Consider the following 21305-nt stretch of genomic DNA (forward strand, 5'->3'; position numbering starts at 1 on the left):
ATTCATGCATGAGAGCGGCGCGTCCCAGTCATTTGGCCTCCCGTGCGTCTAAAAACGAGGCAACGGGCGCAAGTTTTGCCCCGTCGGTGTCCGGATAACGCGCCTTCCATGGGCACTCGGGCCAAAAGAAAATTTTAGGGAGGGGCCCCGACCGTTGGCCCACACATCGAGTTGTCGGAACATGCGGATTGAGCCATTAAGCCTGGTTGAGACCTCTTTCGGGGAAATTCGCAAGACAGAGAATTCGTTATTATTACATGCCAAGGCGCATCTGGAATCGCGCGTAGTAGTTAAGTAGTCTAGACTGGAATATCGAGATAGAATCACATGAGGTATTTTTAAAGCGACAGAAAAAAATCACGTTCTTTATTGCACGTTATAATATAACGATAAACGTTGCTGACTTTTTTTTTCAAAATTAGATACTTGCCTTCTTGCTTCTATAATATTAATTATCAGATGTGCAAGTGTGTTATTCTATTTAATTTTTATTATTTTTATTTATTTTTAATTTTTATTATTTTATTATTTTTCTTAATTTAATTCTTTTTTTTTGTATTACTAATATTTTTTGTAATATCTAAAAATGTGCGATTGTTGTATGTACACTATAATTACATCCTTCTATCTTTTATCATCAGATGCGATTGTGCATCCACATTCAGGACGTACATCCTCTAGCTGCGATACTAAAAGGGGCTCGCGGAAGACGCGGTTTTTCCGCGGAATGGAAAGAGAGGCGCGAGAGGGAAGATCCGGCCCTCGCGCGCGCGAAACCTTCCAGAGAGATAATTTATTGGTCAATCAAAATGACGCATGGAGGTATAAGGTGACACGTCAGCGTACACGACTGACCATTAATTTTAATACCCGTCAGCATCAGATCCTCCGACGTTGCTTTCCACGTTCCCTCCCTTCCTTTCCATCTCTGTCTTTCTCTCTCTCTCTCCCCCTGTCTCTCTCATCCGCCGACGCCGACGGCGAACGCGTATCCATCGGCATCGGCTACCGTACGACTAATGCCCCGTTCACCGACGACAATCATCCTCGGAGATCTCCGGAGTCGCTCGATCTCTCTCACGGCCGCCACGAATTATTATCCTCCTCTTAATCCACGGCATCGGCCAACCGCGGGCGCCGCGCCGTCGACCAGGTGAGACCGGGAAAAAGAATCATGCCGCGATGAGCGATACGATCGGAGGCTGCCGCGACGCGACGCACGGATAAATCGGTGCTACGCTAAGAACGCGTCGAGAGGAATGCGAGTGCGTGGATTGATAGCGCGCGCGCTCTTATCAGCGTGCGTACCATTGCACCATCAAGCATTGGGACCAGTCGTAGATTGTGCCACTGCACAGAAAAAAAATGTGTCAAATCAAAACTTGTATACTTCAACTAACGCGTTCATTGTTTCGTATATACGCAACAATTTATAATCTTCTTAGAAGAATTTAATAATTTTAAATTTCAATAATATTATAGTCTTATTTTAATATTGTAATTGTCACCTCAAGAATATATAATTATTTGATTCTACTTTAAGAAAATTATAATCTTTGATTTAAAAATGTTATTTTCTATCTAACATTGTTTCTTTTCCATTCAAGAAAATTAAATCTTAAATCATAAGAATATATTTTTCTTGATTGAACTATATAAAATGGCTTCATTCAAGTAAGCAATTATTCAAGCAATTATATTTTTCTTTAATTAACGCAATATAATCTCATTTCAAGATTTTCATGTTAAAATTAAATATATTTTCAAAACAAGAATGTCCTATTTTTCTGTGTGTTTATTCCGCGATACCATTCTCACTGTTTAAATAAGAATTTGCGACGTGTTTACAAGTATACGCACTGTCGTAAGTGCTGAGCATTATCAGCTGTTATAATAATTAATCTAACAAGTGTAGGCACGGAAGTGTCTAAAAAAAAAATTTTGAAAAATTTTGAAAAATTAAAAAAATAAAAAATTTTTTTTGTTATTGTCGTAAAGTACTCTTGAAGCCATTTAACTGTTAATTTGAAAATTTTTTTCTATCTCTTATAGTCTCTGAAATATTCATCTCGAAAAGAAAAAACCGATTTTTTTCAAAGGGGTGTTTTACCCCCTAGACACGCGTATGGGCATGTATAAAAAAATACGTGTCCCTTATTTTTGTGTAGAAAACAACATGTTAAAAGCTCATCAAAATATTATTTCATATTGAAAGAGACTTGTGAGCTCTAGGATATTTAAATTATGTTCTCTGAAAATATAATTATCCGCGTAAATTAATTCATTAACTAATCTCTGATTATCTTCTCAAAGATATTTATTGCACAGTCGTCTTATTGAATAACAGGGATGCAATGGAACTCGTTTATTACTTTATGGTAAGAGAAATAAATCCGTTAATGTCTTCAATTTCCTGCTTCAATCAATTAATATAAGAAGGCCAGCTACACAAGCAGCAGGAAATATTTAGATAATGATCCCCGCGTTTTCTTATCAGTCTAATAACCGGATTAAAAAAATAGTACTATTGCTCCGACTTTACCGGGAACCATTGCAAGAGAGCGTTCATTATAGATGTAGTTGAATACGTCGAAGTCGTTATTAGCGAGCAGAGCAAAAAGCGATCTAATTTTACGTACAATGATTTATGATTAAATCCATCGATCGATAATTAAACGCGCGATTTTGAAAAGAAAAATCGCAGTCAAAAAACGATTTGACGTTTAAAAGAATTCGTTCGATAAGTGGCCTAATTTTCAGTGTCCGACTCTGCTGCATTTGAATAGGCAGATCCCTATCGAGTGTCCAAAGTAGCGAAAGATCATTGCACAAGCGAGACCCAACGAGACGGATGCATAATCGAGAGCCTGAGTCGCCCCTCCCCTCGTTCGCAAGGAATATACGCGTTTCTTCAAGAATGTCGAGAGCGGGTCGTCCGGGGTTAATGCCTGCGTAAACCCCCCTAACGCGCATCCGCTTTTCTCTTGGCTTGTATCTCATTTGTAAAGATTCCGGGACAAAGGAGCAGGAGCGCGCGATCGTCTTTATGGATCTGGCGTGGCGTTTGACCCCCTCGCCCCCAGTCCGAAGACGCATCCACCGGACGTACGGACAGACAGAAGCGCGAGTCTGTCAAGTACCGCGATTCTAATCTGACAGGGACGTATTGGGCCTGCTGACCGGATCCCGAGGAGTCGGTCCGATCTTCGGCTATTATTAGTCACTGACGAGAGAAAGAGAGACCGGGCATGGATTTCCATACATTCCCGGCGTCGAAACGCGGTCGATTCCGGCATTTAATCGTCAAGTCCGAGCACGGAAAATCAACGCGACGATGGATTTGAGGACGACCAGATTATTTAACCCTATGTAATATATGCTGTTTTGAGATTATATATAAAGTTTTCGAACAAGAAAATTGTTTGTAAGGAATCTTGACACGAAATATTCTTCATTTATGTAAATAGGAAACAAAAATGATGAAATTTCCGTATACAATTGAACGTTAATATTTATCACTCTCGTTTACATTCTGTAAGATAAATTACGATTTAGTATAAATTATGCGAATCATTAATTTTCTAAATTTTACCAACTTTATTTCAGAATTATAATAATGACCAAGCATTTTTTTTATATCCCGTTTTAAGGAAATTTCACTAGGTCAAGGCAAAAAATGTTGATACATCTAATCGTCGTAGCGAGTCTTAAAAAGAGCCATTTCTTCTCGTGGACGAGGGTATAACGGAAGTCTAGTCGAAAGTGACTATCGTCGATTATTCGTCATGTCAGTCCTTCCACTCTGCCGTAGCTTGTACGTTAATGTTACCTATTACTTACCGGTCGTCCCTTTTGACAGCTGCGTTCGAATTTCTCGATGTGTTTCTCGAATATCTTCGATTTTCGGCCTTCGAGAGTTTTCGGCGACAACAATATTTGATATTCAATGATAATTTACGCTAAATTTTAGCTGATTTAATTTTATCTCAAATATAATTTCATTTATTCTACTATAATAATTTTATGAGAATATGAAATATTTATAGAGCAAATATATTATAATCATTTAGTCTATAAATATCTCATAATAATTATAATATTATTTTTAACCAACATTAATTTTTATAAAACGTTCCAGGTAATAGACTCGTTATATATAATATTTTTCAGGAAAATTCAATATTTTTCAGTAAGTGATATAATAAAGAGATGTACGAAAAGTATCGGAGACAAAACAGAGTTTCGCAAGTGGACAGCGACAGAGCCGGGTTAAATGAAGTATGATACACGCGTTAATCTGATACCACTCACGATCAGCGTAACGCAACACACGCAACGCGTTTACGGTATAACGTAGGCGTGGCTGGCGTGATATCAACGATGGCCACCTTTTGACTGTAAATCAATCGATATCTCGTCGGCAGGAGGGGCCTTCCATGGAGTCCGCACGGTGTCTGAAACGAGTCGGGGGTGGAAAGCATGCGCCAAATGCTGAATGCGAATCGACCCGCCCCGTCGCTTTCATCCCTATAGAGATGGTCCCTCGGCTATCTTCCTCGCTCCCCTTTTATATCACGTTAGTGTGATTGAAAATATTTAAAAAATCTGTATTTGACGATTTTAAATTTATATTTGACTTTTACATTACTGTTAATATAGGCAACGGTCATACCACGTTGTAAAACATCATTACTGTATAGTAATATACTATAAATAGAATTATATTTTCATGTAGAATAATTTATAGAAATAATAATTTTTTAAATTATGTTTATTTAATAATAAATTTTTGTGTCATCATTAACTGTTTTAAAAAACTGAAGGTATTTTTTTAAATATATAATCTTGATAAAAAATTTTAAACATAGCTTTATTATTAAAAAAATTTGTTTGCAATTGTTTTAATTTTGTAATCATGTTAATGAATAATTTTTAGATAGATATCAAAAAGATTTGCAAAAACGTTTGGTAAATCTAGTATTATTTAGATGTAATACGAAATTGTTTTTCGTTTCGGTGACACACTCATTTGCATGTTGTAATCATCGATTGCGACATGTCTCGCAAATAACATGTCACATAATCATTTATCAATCAGACTTTCGATATTTCGCAGCCGTCGTAGATTATACTTTACCTGAGCAAACGTTCACGTGACGGGGAGAGATAAGTGCTGACAAAATAAATCATATTCGATGGCTTGATAATTGGGAATATTTAATTCGAATTTAAATAATCTTACAAGTATCAGTTGTCGCGTGATCGTTCGTATGATCGCTACGATTCACACATATATGTAAATAAATAACTAAGTTATATTTTTAAACAGTCTATATCGGGACACGCCGCCGCTAAGTGATAAATTATGTACATCGCTCCGTCGATTACATATACAACACACCTATACATAGCTCATCTCTATTTGTGTGTGTGTGCTTCTCTTTCTATATATATAATATTCTATTGCACATTGCAATCACTCCACAGTTTTTCTTCGCGTGATATAATATCTTACATTTTTACAATAAATTAATGTAAAATCTATTTCCCCGCTCCCTCCTTTACTCGCTCGATTCCCAATCTTCCTCGTCATGAGGCGATTCCGTACGTTTTGTGTAAATAATATTGCCGGAAAAATTACAAAAAATGGCACTTGTTAATCTCCTTCGTGAAAAATTAACCGCTGCATGCCATCGCAGTTACGCTAATCGAACACATTTTATTTTTACCTTAAACTGGATCAAATTTTGTACGCGAAAATTACGTAGTAAGAATGAATATTCTTGTTGGGTAAACTTTTATGACAATACAAAATATCCCGGAAAATCTGGTTGGATTTGCGGTATATCATGCATCGTTTTTCTGAAAATCAAAATCTGATCCAACCAAGTGGATGCTGCGATCTAGGAACGTGTGCCGTAGTTTTTATATTATTTCTTCTCGCCCCTTTCAAAGCGATGGCAAGAAACGGCGAACGACCGTAACTTATTTATGTAGCCATCTCGGTAACTAACTTTTTCTCACTTTTTTTCGATTAATTGTCGAACGAAGGCGAGCGACATACGCCAAATGCTCTATCGGAAGCTCTAATTACAGAACAAGAATTCCTCGAGTTGATTCGTTTGCTGTCTAACGAGTTGCCACTCTAGTACATCTAACGAAATAAATACTCCAGTCTTTCATTTTAAGGAAGAAAAATGGCAGACCATAGGCTTTGGGCCCGCTCAGAAAGCTTTCCTTCTTACCGTCTTTTTGGCCAATATGACTCTTCAAAGTATAATATAGGACATATTTATTTTCTTTTTTTTCTTAAATAACACGAAAATTTACACCGCTTTGGTTACTTATGACTTGCTTTCAAAAACTTGCATAATTAAAAAAATTAACAAAAATACTTTTTATGTATTCGCATTCTCTTTTGCAAAAATTATTCATTAAAGAAAAGATCACGTCGTGTGTGATTTTAATATCATCAAATAATTTTTAATTCGTATTTGAAAACATTTTTTATTCCAACTATCTAAGTATATTTTTTAACTTTGCCAGAGATCCTATTTTTCCTTCTCTCAATTTTTTCTCAAAATTTCTCGCGCGAAGGATTAAAAGGAAGTAAAGAGGATAATTTGATTTTCGCTTATAGCATCTTTGGGGTCAGATACGAAATTTAGGGCTCAAAGTTACATACTAACATTTTGTCGTTTCTGTTTAAGTCTGCATACGTCATTTCGCTTGGAGCTCCGCGGCTTGTTCCTCCTCCTCTTTAGTGAGCGGTACCGTCGAGTGATTATAGAGTCCCTGTGCCATCAGCTGGAGCGCGAGAGGATTTTTCTGGCCGCTGGCCTTTTTGATTTTCGCCCTCTTGTTCTGGAACCAGATCTTGATCTGCGCCTCGTTCAAGCCCAGATCCCTCGAGAGCTGCTGCCTTCGTCTTTCCGTCAGGTATCGGTTCTCCGCGAATTCCCTCTTCAGCCTCGCCAACTGCTCTCCGCTAAACGCCGTCCTAGGACGTTTCTCTTCGGGAGTACCGCCGCCGCGTCCGTCTGTCCTCTTCACTCTTCTCGTGCGCGGACCTGCAACACGGGATGATCCTAGCGTTAACTCATATCTGTCAATATTTTCATCCAAGGACATTTATGCAGGTAAAATTGAGGTTTTCTCAAGAAATGACGTCGCATCTAGTCAATGTTTTTTTGTGGCAAAGATGGATACATCATAGATATATATTTTTATGTGGATACAAAATTTTCCCAAGACTTATTTCACGAAGCTGGCTTTCATTTCTCAGCAAATGTTATCTGGTAAAATCGGATCTCTTACAGATGACAATATGCGTATAAGAAGGCTCAGATGTTATAAGCAATACTTCACATAATACCGCTGTATAAGGTCTCGTTCAGACATTGATTCAGCAAGTTTACACGCCGATAAATCTGAGAAATTAACGAACCGCCGGTCAGCAAGTTTTATGACAAGTTTTATTGTCTAGGCTGTCTCGAGTGTTTTTCCTTCGGCGTGTTTGCGCACCTCGGGTCTAGGTCCGGTTATGCGTGAGTGTCTTCTATAACAAGCCGGTTGCTTGGGAGGAGCCGGGGTCGGAAAGTTCGTCGACGGAATAAACGTCCGACTGGAAGGATCCTCCCGCCGAGACGAAGTAAATCCTTCCGTCTTTCGGTTCTACCTGCGTTATCGTGCTGCGGATGTGCGTTCGCGTAGAATCACCGTGATGTACCTGGCAGCGACGGATTTAAATCACACGCATTGTTATTGCCGCCACGTTGCGTGTCTTAGGCTCATGGCAGAGAACGAGACGTAAGCGCTTACGTCTGTTGCAGTCGTGGACGTAAAGTAACGCAGAGAAAAACGTATATGTAACTTACGTAGACGTTTTTCCCTGCGTTACTTCACGTTCGCACTACGACAGACGTAAGCGCTTACGTCTCGTTCTCTGTCATCAGCCTTACGCGTGTAAACACGCGCATTTCAATCGCTGCGGTGTCGTTATTCGCATGTTTACATTTCTTGAGACTTTGATTGATTACGTAGGCGACAGAATTCGACAAAAATATAACGCTTACTCTTTTCGAATATCAAGATAATCAAGGGAAAACGACAAAAAAAGTCTTATAATTGCAGTAAATATGGTTTTTCAGAGATAATTATAATTATGATTAAAATCTAAGAAAAATATTTCAAACTCGACCAAGTTATTTGGTGAAAAATGGAGTCTCTGAAGTTAAATTTGTTTCAGATTGTCACGTATTCTGTGAAGGAAACACACGTCTCGCCCCCGCACACAAACAAGGGCCACGCAAATATGCGATTCTAAACGCGACTCGCTCTTTTCCCCGCAGTGACTGCTTCTCTCTTGTGTGATTCCCGCACGATAATAATTCACGAGGTAAACACTGCGCACCGCCCCGCACGGCACGAACCTACCGAGGTTTATTCGCGCAGCACCGGCGGCTGTGTAATTGCGTATAAATCAAATCATAACGATCAACACTGGCGTTATCGGGCGGACCGATCTACTGAATATTCCGCGAAAATTTCGAGACCGCCGCGAATCATCGACTTTCGCGCGAGAAATCATACGTCGGAAGAAAGAACATACACTGAAAAAAAAGACATTCTTGTTTTGAAAATATATTTAGTTTTAACATGGAAATCTTGAAATGAGACTATATTGCGTTAATTAAAGAAAAATATAATTGCTTGAATAATTGCTTACTTGAATGAAGCCATTTTATATAGTTTAATCAAGAAAAATATATTCTTATGATTTAAGATTTAATTTTCTTGAATGAAAAAGAAACAATGTTAGATAGAAAATAATGTTTTTAAATCAAAGATTATAATTTTCTTAAAGTAGAATTAAATAATTATATATTCTTGAGGTGACAATTACAATATTAAAATAAGACTATAATACTGTTGAAATTTAAAATTTTTAAATTCTTCTAAGAAGATTATAAATTGTTGCGTATATACGAAACAATGAACGCGTTAGTTTAAGTATATAAATTTTGATTTGATACTTATTTTTTTCTGTGTATAAATTGACAGCTTTTTTTGGTTTTTCAGATTGCATACGAATGCCTTAAAGTGGCTTCAAGCTATCGGTTGACATTATATATTTATATCTGTCTCTAGAAAATAACGAAATTGGATATTAAAAAAAATGCGCGAAATTAATATGTTTGACATAGAAGATAAATATTATTACACACAGTAGATATCAGTAAACGTGTCATATATTTTTAAAAAATATACCATTATTTATCTCATTTAAATCATTAAATTGTTTCTTGAAAATATGTAGAAATTTTTAATTGAAAATTTTGTTAGAAAAGAGCAAAATTCTCGCTTATTCGAATTCAAAATTGAATATATACTTATCTTTATTCACATTTTTATATTAATATTATATATTCGTATTATTTTATAAATGGCTCCTTTAATTTTCAAAGACATTATGTGCGCTTTTGTGAACACGTCAGAAGTTATTAGTTCTAAATATTAATTTTTGTGAAAACCGTCGCAATGAGCATAAAATATCACAGGGGGGAGAATTATTCGATTACGATCTATTTACCGTCAAACAATTTATCTGCGAAGCAAGGCTTTAACGATTGGCCGAGAGAGATGAGAAATTATAGGCTCGCGAAGTATAAGTTGCATTGCAAATGATAATTATCGAATGTTGTGTGTTGCGCGGTAGTATAAATTACTGTCGACCAACGAGGGTCGTCCGGCACGTATGAGTTTCGAAGTGAAAACGCGTTTTACAACGCGTAATCATTCAAAGCGAAGATCATAGTACGCAAGCTTTAAGTAATATTATCGGAAAAGCAGTTTGTTCCGCACGATCAAGCATCCGCGCGTCGAGACTTGAGTCGTTAGTTTCCCGTCTCTGATTGGCTCTTACAGACCGGCTCTTACGGCCGCGATCGATTTCTATACACACGTGTGTGGTCATAAAAAATCGTAAGAAATTCATCTTCGTCGAATGGCTACTCGATGGCGTCTATAAAATATCTCGTAAGGTTGCGACTGCTCACCATGTCACTATTTTTTTTTTGCCTCGTTTCCTCAGACACGTGCCGGTATTTAAAGAGAAATAAAAAATACTCTATCAACATCGTGTTATACCGTGTTTATTAAATAGACGCGATATTTCATGCGAGTTTAATCGCATATCTAATCGGAAAGATTAAAAAGAAAAAACTGTCGTCGAATTTCGTGACTTTCTCTCGGAACAAGAGTAAAATTTCGGTGCACATAGGGAAGCAAAATATATATAAAATATAAATAAAATATATGTAATAAAATATAATTATAATAAATATAAATATATATATATAATAAAAATGTATAAAATAAAATATATATAAAATATATATGAAATAAAAAATAAATATAAAATAAAAATAAATAAAATAAAAATAATATAAAATAAAAATAAATAAAATAAAAATAATATAAAATAAAAATAAATGTAAAATAAAAAAAATGATTCTTGGAAATCATGCAGCAAATCGCCAAGCTCATAAGAGTGTAGTAGCCAGTTGCATTAACGCGTACCATCCTTGGCAGTTTTCTTCTCCTCAGGAATGACTGAGGTAACGAACAGTCGGCAGTCTAATTACTTAAGCGAAGCGGTCTCGTAGTCAAGCGTAGGAAACGGTGAAGAGCATCTCTCGCGCTCTGCACGGACTCTCTTCTCCTTCTCACCCTTCTCACTTACGGTAATCCCTCTCCAAAGACTCTCGAGGGTAAAACCAATAATGTTAAGACGCTCTCTCGCTCCTGTTAAGCGCAACCCCAAAAGCACCTCGAATACCGGCGACGCGCGGCTTCGCTAGAAACACTAATTTTCCTTGTCCTACTCCTCTGAGATAGACGTCAGCTCGTAGTTCGGCCTGTCAGTTTAATTGCATTTTTTCTGCCGCGTACAATCGTGCAACTCGTTCGCGCGCGCGCGAGGTGACATTTACATTGCTAATCAGCTGGATCGTAACACGGGACACGCATTAAGCGATTAGAATAAAAATACCAACAATACGTTGATTGCTCATTTACATGCGAATCCTTTTATGATAAAACGCGTAACAAGATTCGACTTTTATACTTTGAGAGTGAAAAGGTGTAACGAATTCTCAGGGTTGACGTCAATATAAATTACAAAAAATTTACTTAAAATTTGACGGAATCGACTCCAAAAATTACTACTATTTTTCTCGGTCTATTCTTGAGATAGATACGTCAGCTTCTGGCTTCTAGTTTCTCCTTTGGGCAACTTTCGCGTAACGAATTGACAGCGCTGTGTTCTACGACCGCCCTTTCAGTCCGCTGCTCGACTTGCTCGTCACGTTGCTTTTAATTACATCCGTATCGGCAGAACCGAGAAGACAGCGCGGAGAGAACGAGAAGGGAGAGTAAAATGTCTAGAATTTGTTAAAAATGATCTGTAAATTACGATGGAATTCCGCGAGGAGCAAATGGCCGACGATCGTGTTCGGAGAGCGAATTATTTTGTACAGACATTAAAACGAAATTGATCCCGATGGAACGATTGTAGAAAATTCGAACTATATGTATTTCGTGCAATTAGAATGTAATGCAACAGAAAGGTGTTGCAAGATTAATAACAGAACATTTCAGATAGATTTGACCCAGTCTCTCCCGAGAAATATGAGAATATAAATTATCAGATCGCGAAAAAAGAGTCTAAACGTAGAAAGCCAGATTGTAATAGCAATTGATTAAATTAGAAAGTGCGAGACAATACGCCAAGAATTTCAGAAAATTTACGCAGTCATGAATTAATAATAATCTCTCAACGCGTGGTTTTCTCGCTCAAATCTCACATATTTCATCTTTTAACGCGGATGTCAAACGTCGTTCAGGCCGTGATAATTATAAGGTTTAAGGGGATTCCTCATTGAACGGTGAACTCTTACATGATTACAGCGCCCTCATCTAATCCTCATCCCGTATCTCTCTCTATCACGTTATTTATAAAGAAGATGCACTGCTTTTTTCACTCTACTGTACCGATATTTCAGGTATATATGGACCGAAATTTTTGGGCACATGCCATTTATTAATTAGACTACTAAACTCAATTTTCACAGTTCCACAAGTTTTTATTGTGCAGTCCGCTATTGGGTATGCTATTGTTTTATGCATAAAAGTTACAAAACATTTATACAAGGCTAATGTCTTTATGAGGTGATAGCTTTAGATGCCATGTTGATCTAAGAAGTCGATAAATAAATATATAATTTTATACTTTTTTTTCTTTCTCAGTATGTAATCGGCTTCCCCGTGTCCTTTTGCATCTATACTTCAACCGTAGAAAAGGATTTTTAATTCTATGTAGACAATAAAAAATGGCACATGCCCAAAAATTACAGTGTTTTGTTGATAAAACAGATAGGTTGAGGGATCCCCTTAAATCTCACATATTTCATCTTTTAGCGCGGATGTCAAACGTCGTTCAGATCGTGATAATTATAGGGTTTAAGAGCTTTCCGTATAAATCGAATAAAAATCGATAATCGTCGATGCAATCCTATAGATGAGCAATGGAAATCTCTCTGGGCCGATTAATCGTTTCTGGGTAGACGCGACTATGCGCAATTAATTAAGTGTAAGTGGTAGGCGAAGTGAGTCGTACGATTACGAATCGCATAGGCTTTATAACGAAACTGTCGAAGCGCCACTCGACTTGCTTGTCACGTTTTTTTTAATTGCGCGGTCACCATCGACGGATCGCCGGAAGGGAAACGTCAATGAGGCCAACCATGCACGATGATTGTAGCTGCGGATGTATTAAAATTGCGCGAAGTGATGCAAGTGACAAGCTGTGCGCTTGATGTACAAAGTTGTCCGGATAGAAAGCGCGGCCGCGTGTTCATTTGATTCGCATTTAAGTATTCATGACTCGAAGGCGGTTGTCCCCGGCTTGTCATCCGGTGTCATCCGATAATTACAGCGGCAATCTAGCTAACTGACCGCTTAATGATAAGCTTTCGTCGCGCGAAAGACAAGCAATAAATGATTATTACATTTTAATAAAGCGCGTTCATCGCATGAGAAGCGACTTTCTTCAGTGTCGTTTTTTTTTTGCGATGTCGCCAAAATCTCCATCATGCTGTACTTTGTGCCTTTTCCTCCCATTTTTTTCGATCGATGTATAAATATTATCAGATGCATAAAAATTGATCGGATCAAATTGAAATGCATTTTCATCTAATTATTAATCACTTATAATTTCGAAAACATTATGATATACTTTTCTATTATATTATTTCTATTACATTATTTTATTCATATTATTCTATTATATATGATATACTTTTCTTTTATATATTTTTTTGTAAATGTAATAATATATTCCGATAATTTTAACTATTATTATTACACATATATGTGAATATTAGTTAAGACATTAGTCGACGACCGTTTTGTGAAAGAGATAACGTTAGGTATAAAGTCATTTAATAATTAAGGAGGAAAAGTCTTTCTCTTGTATTTATATTATTATCTTCATTACATTTATTATTGGTCTGCCCAGTAATGAATGCATTGAACGTTAAATCAGCGTCCTGAAATTTATCACCGATAATTATTATCCTCGTTAAAAGGCAGCGGGTTAACAGAATGATATAAAGGAAGACGACGCGTCATTAAGTCATTAAGGTCATTGACTCGGTGTAATTGACGAAGACGCACTTTGGTCAATTTTCATCGATTAGTCCCGCAAACTCGATAATGGCTCCAGCTACATCAAATAAAAGCGTAATGTAGTTAAAACGAGATCCTGATGTTAATTTTACACAAAATTTTGAATTTTAATCATTTTATTTCTTTCTCTTTACCATATTTTCCTATTATCTGGAAATACTTCCTGAATTACTTAATCGGATATATTTAATTTAGATGGCAATAAAATGAAACAGAACAAAATAATTATAAAATATAAATAATTATAAAGTACCGAGTATGAAATATGAAATATCTGACAAAAACGAGAGTAATATCGAAATAAGTCCAAGATTGGTTGATCAAAATCGCATTTTCTCGTCGGAACGATCGACTAACCGTGCAAATAGCTGCGAGATCGTTTGAGGAGAGCTCCGAGAGTCGATCGACCCGTCTTTTCCGTGAATCTGATCGGCCTGTCCTTGTGCAAGTTATACGTCGAGATATAGAAACGAGCTCGGAGCTGCGAGTGGAGTCGCTTGAGTTATGACTGCGACCATTACTTGGGACAAACGAGGCTAAGCGTGTCGACACGAAGCCGAGCAGGCGGCCAGCAGGTCTTAGTCGATTCTCCCAAGTCATTCCTCGACTTACAAGAATTACGAGAGCTCCCTCGATCTCTCTCTCTCTCTCTCTCTCTCTCTCTCTCTCTCTCTCTCTCTCTTTCTTTCTCGAGATTCTGTCGAGTGCACACAGCTCCCGATTGACAGTTTTAAGGCCCCATCGTTGACTCGTATCCAGGCTCTCGTTATCCAGGACGCGAATTCCGCATAGACGCTTTATGTATTTCCTACGTTCGCCGCGAGCAAATATACGATATCGCGAGCAGAATAGCGATACCTTGTAACCCACATTTTCGAATTATTTATGTTGCGAGGTTTTTGCGATCCCATGAGATTTGCAGCTGTTCTCGCTGCAACGATGGTATTTTAAGAGCATAAATGGCTAGAATACGTCGGGATGAAGTATGACGAGAAAGGAAGTTTATGGCAGTGCGTTGAAGAGGATATTAATACTTCTCTACATATTAAAAGATTTCATTTCGAGTAAAGTTATAGCACAAGTACAGAAAATAGAACAAAGTAGAAAAGTAGGTCCCTAGAAGGTTAACTAATACAAATACTTTTATGAATGCTCGTAAAAATAATAATAAAATATATCTCTTTAAATAACCACGATATTTTAAGACTAAATAAACGTATCGTTAATCTAACATTAATTTAATTTAATTATGTAATAACGTCATATGTTGAAATCGCAAAAAAAAAATGGAAGTTAATGTCGTCTTACGTTTTGATGAATCGATAAAGCACTGGATATCCATACGCGTCATTGAGATATCGATTAAACGCAGAAATGTCAGCGATCGGGCAAGCTTACACAATAAGCGTAATAACGGCTTCTTTCAGAAAAGCTCACGTTCCCCGATGCCATTTCGTCATTAGTCTCGTCTTAGCCCGAGCACGGCTCGTTACCGCCGTAGGTCGTTACTTACTTCGTCCTGAGAACAAAAAAGAAAAAACACACCAATTAAAACTCCTGTCCTACCGTACGTACAACTTCATTAAATACATTTTACATTTATTCATTCGAGAGTCTTTCTCATACAAGGTATCAGACATTGTTAATGCAAATTAAATCGATATTGTATTAAAACTCTATATAAGAAATTTTTAATTCTCTTAAAAATAATCTCTTAAAAATAACAAAAATACACATATAATTATTATATTAAATTATAATAATTATATTAAAGCTTCAATTTTATTTTATTAAGTCAATATTTATATACATGTAAATTTTCGGACTTTTCGTTTGCTTGAAATATTAAATGCCGTTTGTATTATGTAAGGTTCACATCTGATCGCAATTGGATCTCCCACGAGATTTTTGTTAACGTGTTTCGAGTTAATATCTACATCTATAATCTATATCTAATCGTATGAAAAGTGTAATCATTTGGTCTGTGGCTATATCCATAACTATAAATAATGATCACTCGTCGATCGTTAGCCGAGCATTTACGTTTCCACGGGCCATTAACTCGTTTCCATTAAGGCGCGGCCTTGCCTATCTCTTTTTTCTTATCGCCTTCTTTTCGTTCATTTTCTTCTCATTTTTACGTACATCTAAAATCGCTTACCATTCGATTTTAGATGCACGGCACTTGTAACTTTAAGCAGCAATTAAATTTTTTTAATATAATTTTTAACAATTTTTTAAATAAAATATTAAAATAATATTAAACTTATTTAATTAAATAAAATAATATATAATAATATAAAATAAAATAATATAAAACATATTGCAAATTTCTGTGTGCAAAAAATATTTTCTGGCACATTAAAAATTATTCTAATAAAATAATAATATACATTTTATGAGAAATTTAACATCGCAAACTATTAAATTGCTTGAAGATTTGATTTTTAAGAGATATATATTTTAAGAAATTTTTTTACTTTGAACTTAAAGAAATTAAAATTTTAAATATAAAATTTAAAAAAAATTAAAATTTTAAATATAAAATTTTAAATGTAAAATTTTAAATATAATAACATGCTGTGAACATGATGTAAAGATTTGTAAAATTTGCGAGAAAATTGAACACGGAAGAATCTTTTTTTTTTTAAGATGAATTCTTTTGCATAAGTATCAAAAGTTACGAGCAAAAGACATTTGCAAGCAATACGTAGTTCAAAAAGACGATTAATGGCTTCATTGCTACGCCTTCGATGCAAAAGTACCGGTTCTGCCAACGAGTCCGCCTCTTTCTTATCCGCCTCGTCATTTATACATCCAGCTTCCGATCTTTCTCTCTCTGATTTTGTTATCTATTCTCTTTGCAAAACTCGATTAAGAATATATTTTAAGCAACGTAAATTTTAATTCAGTCTTTCATTATCGACTGTGATTATTTGTCATTTCTTATAAATCTACAATTAGTTGATATTTAGAATCATATCAAAATGTTCATTATCACGTTTGTATTTTATTATGTATCATATTTTTATGGCCGTATAATTTATTAAGTTGTCCAGTGGCGAGAAAAATTTGTACCTTGGATGGCGTAAACTTTTAGAAAGCATCGATTCGTACTAGATCCAAGTGCTTACATGGCGAGACAGGAACTATAATCCCTCACGTCTTTTGCCATTTAGTTTTCATGTAACCTCGATGTTATCTCGGGAGGAAAGTCACTTCGTAAGGATCATTGCGCTCCGACGTACAGTCACGATCGCTATATTGCTACACGGCATCGTGTCTTATTGTGTGTTGTAGGCGTTTGACCGGTACCAGGAGATCTTTATCGTCTCGTGATTATTATTATTATTATGTTATATAGGGATTACTTGCAGTCTCCTATTCCCCCCCTATCGAAGCGATAGGCATCAAGAGCCAGGTTATCGCGGAGATAAGCGTGCGAGGTTTCGCGGGTTAATGTTACCGACGAAATAATTCATCAGGCGCGGGATTATTCGCAACATTGTTTCTCGTATCGTGGAAAAGCATGATATGCACCGTTAATAATTATTACGTTACGCGGATCGAGTTATCGCGCAGATCATCGATTGTCACGGCGATTATATCGTTTAGCATCTACCTTGTCTTTCGGGATGGAAACACGAGAAGAAAAGCACGTGCGGGCGAAACTCCGGTAGCTGTAACGCTTTTAACGCGCTGGTGATTATTGTAAAGGTGAGTTGTAGAAATTCGATACAACGAAGGATATTTACTGAACGTAAGATCCTGATCACAGAATTATATTGTAATCATTTTTACAAAGCTAAGACTATTTTTTAGAAAGAGATTTCGTAAGCAATGTTTTAATTTGTATATTTTTTTAGAATTTAACATTTGTTAAAATCATAGTGTTTATTCTGTCTTCGATTGAAAATAAATAATGTAAAATGTAAAATATTACGTGTGAAATATGCAATATTGATTGCGACAATATAATATTGAGTATCAAGATGGAAATTTTTAATTTAAACTGTGTCATTTCTTTGTCTCATACATAACTCTTAAATTTTTAGAACTTGTAATATGCACAGAAAAAAGGACATTCTTGTTTCGAAAATATATTTAGTTTTAACATGGAAATCTTGAAATGAGATTATATTGCGTTAATTAAAGAAAAATATAATTGCTTGAATAATTGCTTACTTGAATGAAGCCATTTTATATAGTTCAATCAAGAAAAATATATTCTTATGATTTAAGATTTAATTTTCTTGAATGGAAAAGAAACAATGTTGGATAGAAAATAACATTTTTAAATCAAAGATTATAATTTTCTTAAAGTGGAATTAAATAATTGTATATTCTTGATGTGATAATTACAATATTAAAATAAGACTATAATATTGTTGAAATTAAAAATTATTAAATTCTTCTAAGAAAATTATAAATTGTTGCGTATATATACGAAACAATGAACTCGTTAATTTGAGTATATAAGTTTTGATTTGACACTTATTTTTTTTCTGTGTGCGTACAAAATCATAGAGAAATATAGAGCAAACATTGCGAAAAGAAAAACACATTTAAGAAACATGACAAGTGAATAGATTTATCTCGATACGCATGATTTGTCTTTGAAATCTACCTTATGATTATCGATTTATCGGTTATTAGCTTGCAAGAAAATTAATAACATTTTTATTAAGAAAGTATAATTGCGATAACAACATCGTTTTATTCCCGCCAAAAGATATTTCAGACACCAACGATGACGATTAATCGAATTAAAAGTGTCACGGGTCTCGGGAGATATTTTTGACACTTGAGATTTTGACATAGCATCTACACATATAAAAAATTCCCATCTAACAATTAATATTATCTCCAGAACTCTCTAGTTTCTAAAAAAAATTACAGATATACGTAAAATAAAATAAAAAAAAAATTTGGATATAAATAAAATGTTTATCGCTTTATCAAAAGCACCAAGGGCTTTGTTAGATCCTTCGTTTCATTACGTGCAATTTATTATTTCGTTAAATTTCTGTATTAAATAAAGACGAGGGATATTAAGGTCGAGATGCAACTCGTCTCGCTCGCGGCTTTCTTCTGATAAAGGCTGCGCATTTCCGTGTGCGTTTTTTTTCGTACATTCTCTTCCGTATTATTTCTCCGCACGTGCAGTCCGTTTCCAACCGTATTTTCAAATGCATGACATTATCGTGCCTCGTTGAACGCGTTGAGATATAAGGGTAAGGAATGCTACGTGTGATTGCTTGTGCTATCATAAATTATATTCCCCCTGGCGATTTTCTGTTAGATGCATATTTGACATTTAACCCTCGAGATTTATTTTAAAGTAGATAATATCAACTTTGCCGACAAATTTATGGAAATTGATTGAATTCAAAGACGGCTTCTTATATTTTTTGTCACGCTATATATATATATATATATATATATATATATATATATATATATATATATATTTTTATTTTATTATATATATATATATATTTTTTTTTTATTTTTTTTTATTATATATATATATATATATATATATATATATTTATTTATTTATTTATTTATATATTTATAATAAATAAGAAAAAAATTTTTTTTTCTTTTTTATTTCTCATGATTATTGCGAGTATGTGTATATATGTAAGCATAAATATCAACAGAAATTATCATATTGTAATCATTCCATTGTGTTTTAAATTGTAACATATCGCTACGTGCATAACGCGAATGTTCTTATCGGCATTTCTTTAATTAAAGACAAGCTGTAATGATTATTTCCTTTCTCTTTGGAATACAAATGCGCGTGATTAAATACATCATATCGAGACTCGCATTCTCGGATCGGCTGTAAATGTTTTCTCAACAGAGATACTTCCAATATGATATTAGATTTTAATCGTTTCTCTCCTCATCGAGACCGTTTCCTGACGCGTAAATTTAGCAATTTGATTAAATCCATGGACACGTTTCTCGTACACTTTCCCTCGGTCGGAGTCATGTTTATCTGATCCCCGGTCGAGTCAATACAACGAGAATGCGGCGCAATTAGTATCTCATTAGACAGCGCGACTGTTCTAATTTCTTAGTTTCGCATTAGAAACGTCACTCCGGCGTGGAACGTAACGTGACGTTCCCTCGTGCCTCTCTTCGGCTTCTCTCTCGCTGGCTCACCCTTCCGCTCTATTACGTTCCTTCGGCTTCTCCAAGCATGTGGCGAGGAACTTGGTGTACGCACCAAAGTAAACTACCACCACTCTGCCTCTCTTATATGGTGATTGACGCGAGCCGAGTCAGTTATATGTTTACCGTTTCAAAACGCATGTTATTGAACCGATGACATTCCGCGATACGTCTTTTTAACATCGGAAGGGACGAAAGACGTTTTCCTATTCCATCAAAATTTAATTATAATTAAGCAGATGTGAAATTGCCTCTCCAATTTGACATTTAATAATTTGATTTTATCACGACACTTATACATCTATTATTTATTATACAAAGGAATCGTCTTACTGTAAACGGCTTCCTTATGTAAAATTAGTAACGCTCATGCCATGACGGAAATCGCAAGAATAGACCGGCTCTTTATCACTGTCTTCTCTCTGCGTTCGACTCTGCTCTTGGCGAGCCACGTGCCTAAGAAGTCGGCGCTGCTTGATGTAAACTATCGCATTTGCTGAAGCAGCTCGAGCGAGCGAAACGAGGCCGCGAGTGCGTTCTCGACATTGTAAGCGGTGAATTGATATGAGATATGACTAGGTAAAGACACGCGACAGGCCCGTGACGGAAGACGAGCACGATGAGAGGTGACGTTAAGAGAAGAGACGAGCGAGCGAGGAAACCGGATGAGAGGAGAAGAAAGAAGAAGAGAAAGAAAATCAAAAAAAAAAAAAAGAAAAAAACGAGGGAAAAGATCGAAAAACCGGAATCTAGAGCGAGGCGAGACCCCGACGTGCGGAAACAAACAAACACGCGGAGCTTTCGTTCCGCGCCCGGTTAAATATAGGAGACGCATTCGAATAATAAATGACGGCCGCGCATTAGCGTGCGGTTAAACGAGCGTGTAAGTAGAGAAAGAGAGAGAGAGAGAGAGAGTGCGTTGAAAGATTGGCGCGAGCGAAATGCGTTTCCATTATTTCCGGCGAGCCAGTGGATCGCGCTCTTTAAACAACGCGTACGGAAACAAGGGGGGCAGGGGGAGAAGGGCAGGGGGGAGGGAGGCGCGGATGCGTAAGCGTGGTGGAGGATAATTATGGAAGAAGGATGATTTGTAGTAATTAGCATATATATGAAACTTGATGGTGCTGCATATATGAGATGCGCCTCGCGTATTTACATATTTATGCGCGTATTTGTAAATGTTGCGTTATGCCAACGGGGGCCTCCTTAAAGCGGTCCTTTTCGACCGGACGTCGACATGATGCGCATAGATACCGGGATGGGCGAGAGTCTCGAACGAGGTTTATAGACTCGATAAGGAGTTTCGAGGCTCTAAAATTGAGTACATCTTCTTGGTCGATAATTTTATCGAGGTACCGCGCATTAAAAAT

The 21305-nt window shown here is 36.2% G+C and overlaps 2 protein-coding genes across 2 annotated transcripts in view; both read right to left on the reverse strand.

Annotated features, from left to right (window-relative positions):
• Positions 1 to 5191: 5191 nt before the first annotated feature.
• Positions 5192 to 15197, reverse strand: LOC145961739 (homeobox protein E60). Its single transcript, XM_083082197.1, has 2 exons — positions 15058 to 15197; positions 5192 to 7070 (listed from the first exon to the last, which is right to left on the reverse strand). The coding sequence occupies exons 1-2, from the start codon at positions 15098 to 15100 to the stop codon at positions 6721 to 6723; spliced, it is 393 nt and encodes a 130-aa protein (XP_082938323.1). The 5' UTR covers positions 15101 to 15197; the 3' UTR covers positions 5192 to 6720.
• LOC145961738 (uncharacterized) overlaps positions 15161 to 21305 on the reverse strand; it is a 68956-nt gene continuing 62811 nt past the window's right edge. The window contains exon 3 of the mRNA XM_083082196.1: positions 15161 to 15268. Within this exon, the coding sequence (XP_082938322.1) occupies positions 15255 to 15268 (14 nt within the window). The 3' untranslated portion in view covers positions 15161 to 15254. The remainder of the gene's footprint in view (positions 15269 to 21305) is intronic.

Source organism: Camponotus vicinus, unplaced genomic scaffold, assembly GCF_025532165.1.
Source record: "Camponotus vicinus isolate PSW18456_S1 unplaced genomic scaffold, iyCamVici1.0 SCAF_11, whole genome shotgun sequence".
In the NCBI taxonomy this organism is placed as follows: domain Eukaryota; kingdom Metazoa; phylum Arthropoda; class Insecta; order Hymenoptera; family Formicidae; genus Camponotus; species Camponotus vicinus.

Coding starts and splice junctions, on each gene's coding strand:
- LOC145961739 (XM_083082197.1), bottom strand. CDS start 15,100: ATGACGCGTATGGATATCCAGTGCTTTATCGATTCATCAAAAC. Junction 7,071..15,057: donor CTTTATCGATTCATCAAAAC/GTAAGACGACAT, acceptor CCCGTGTTGCAG/GTCCGCGCACGAGAAGAGTG.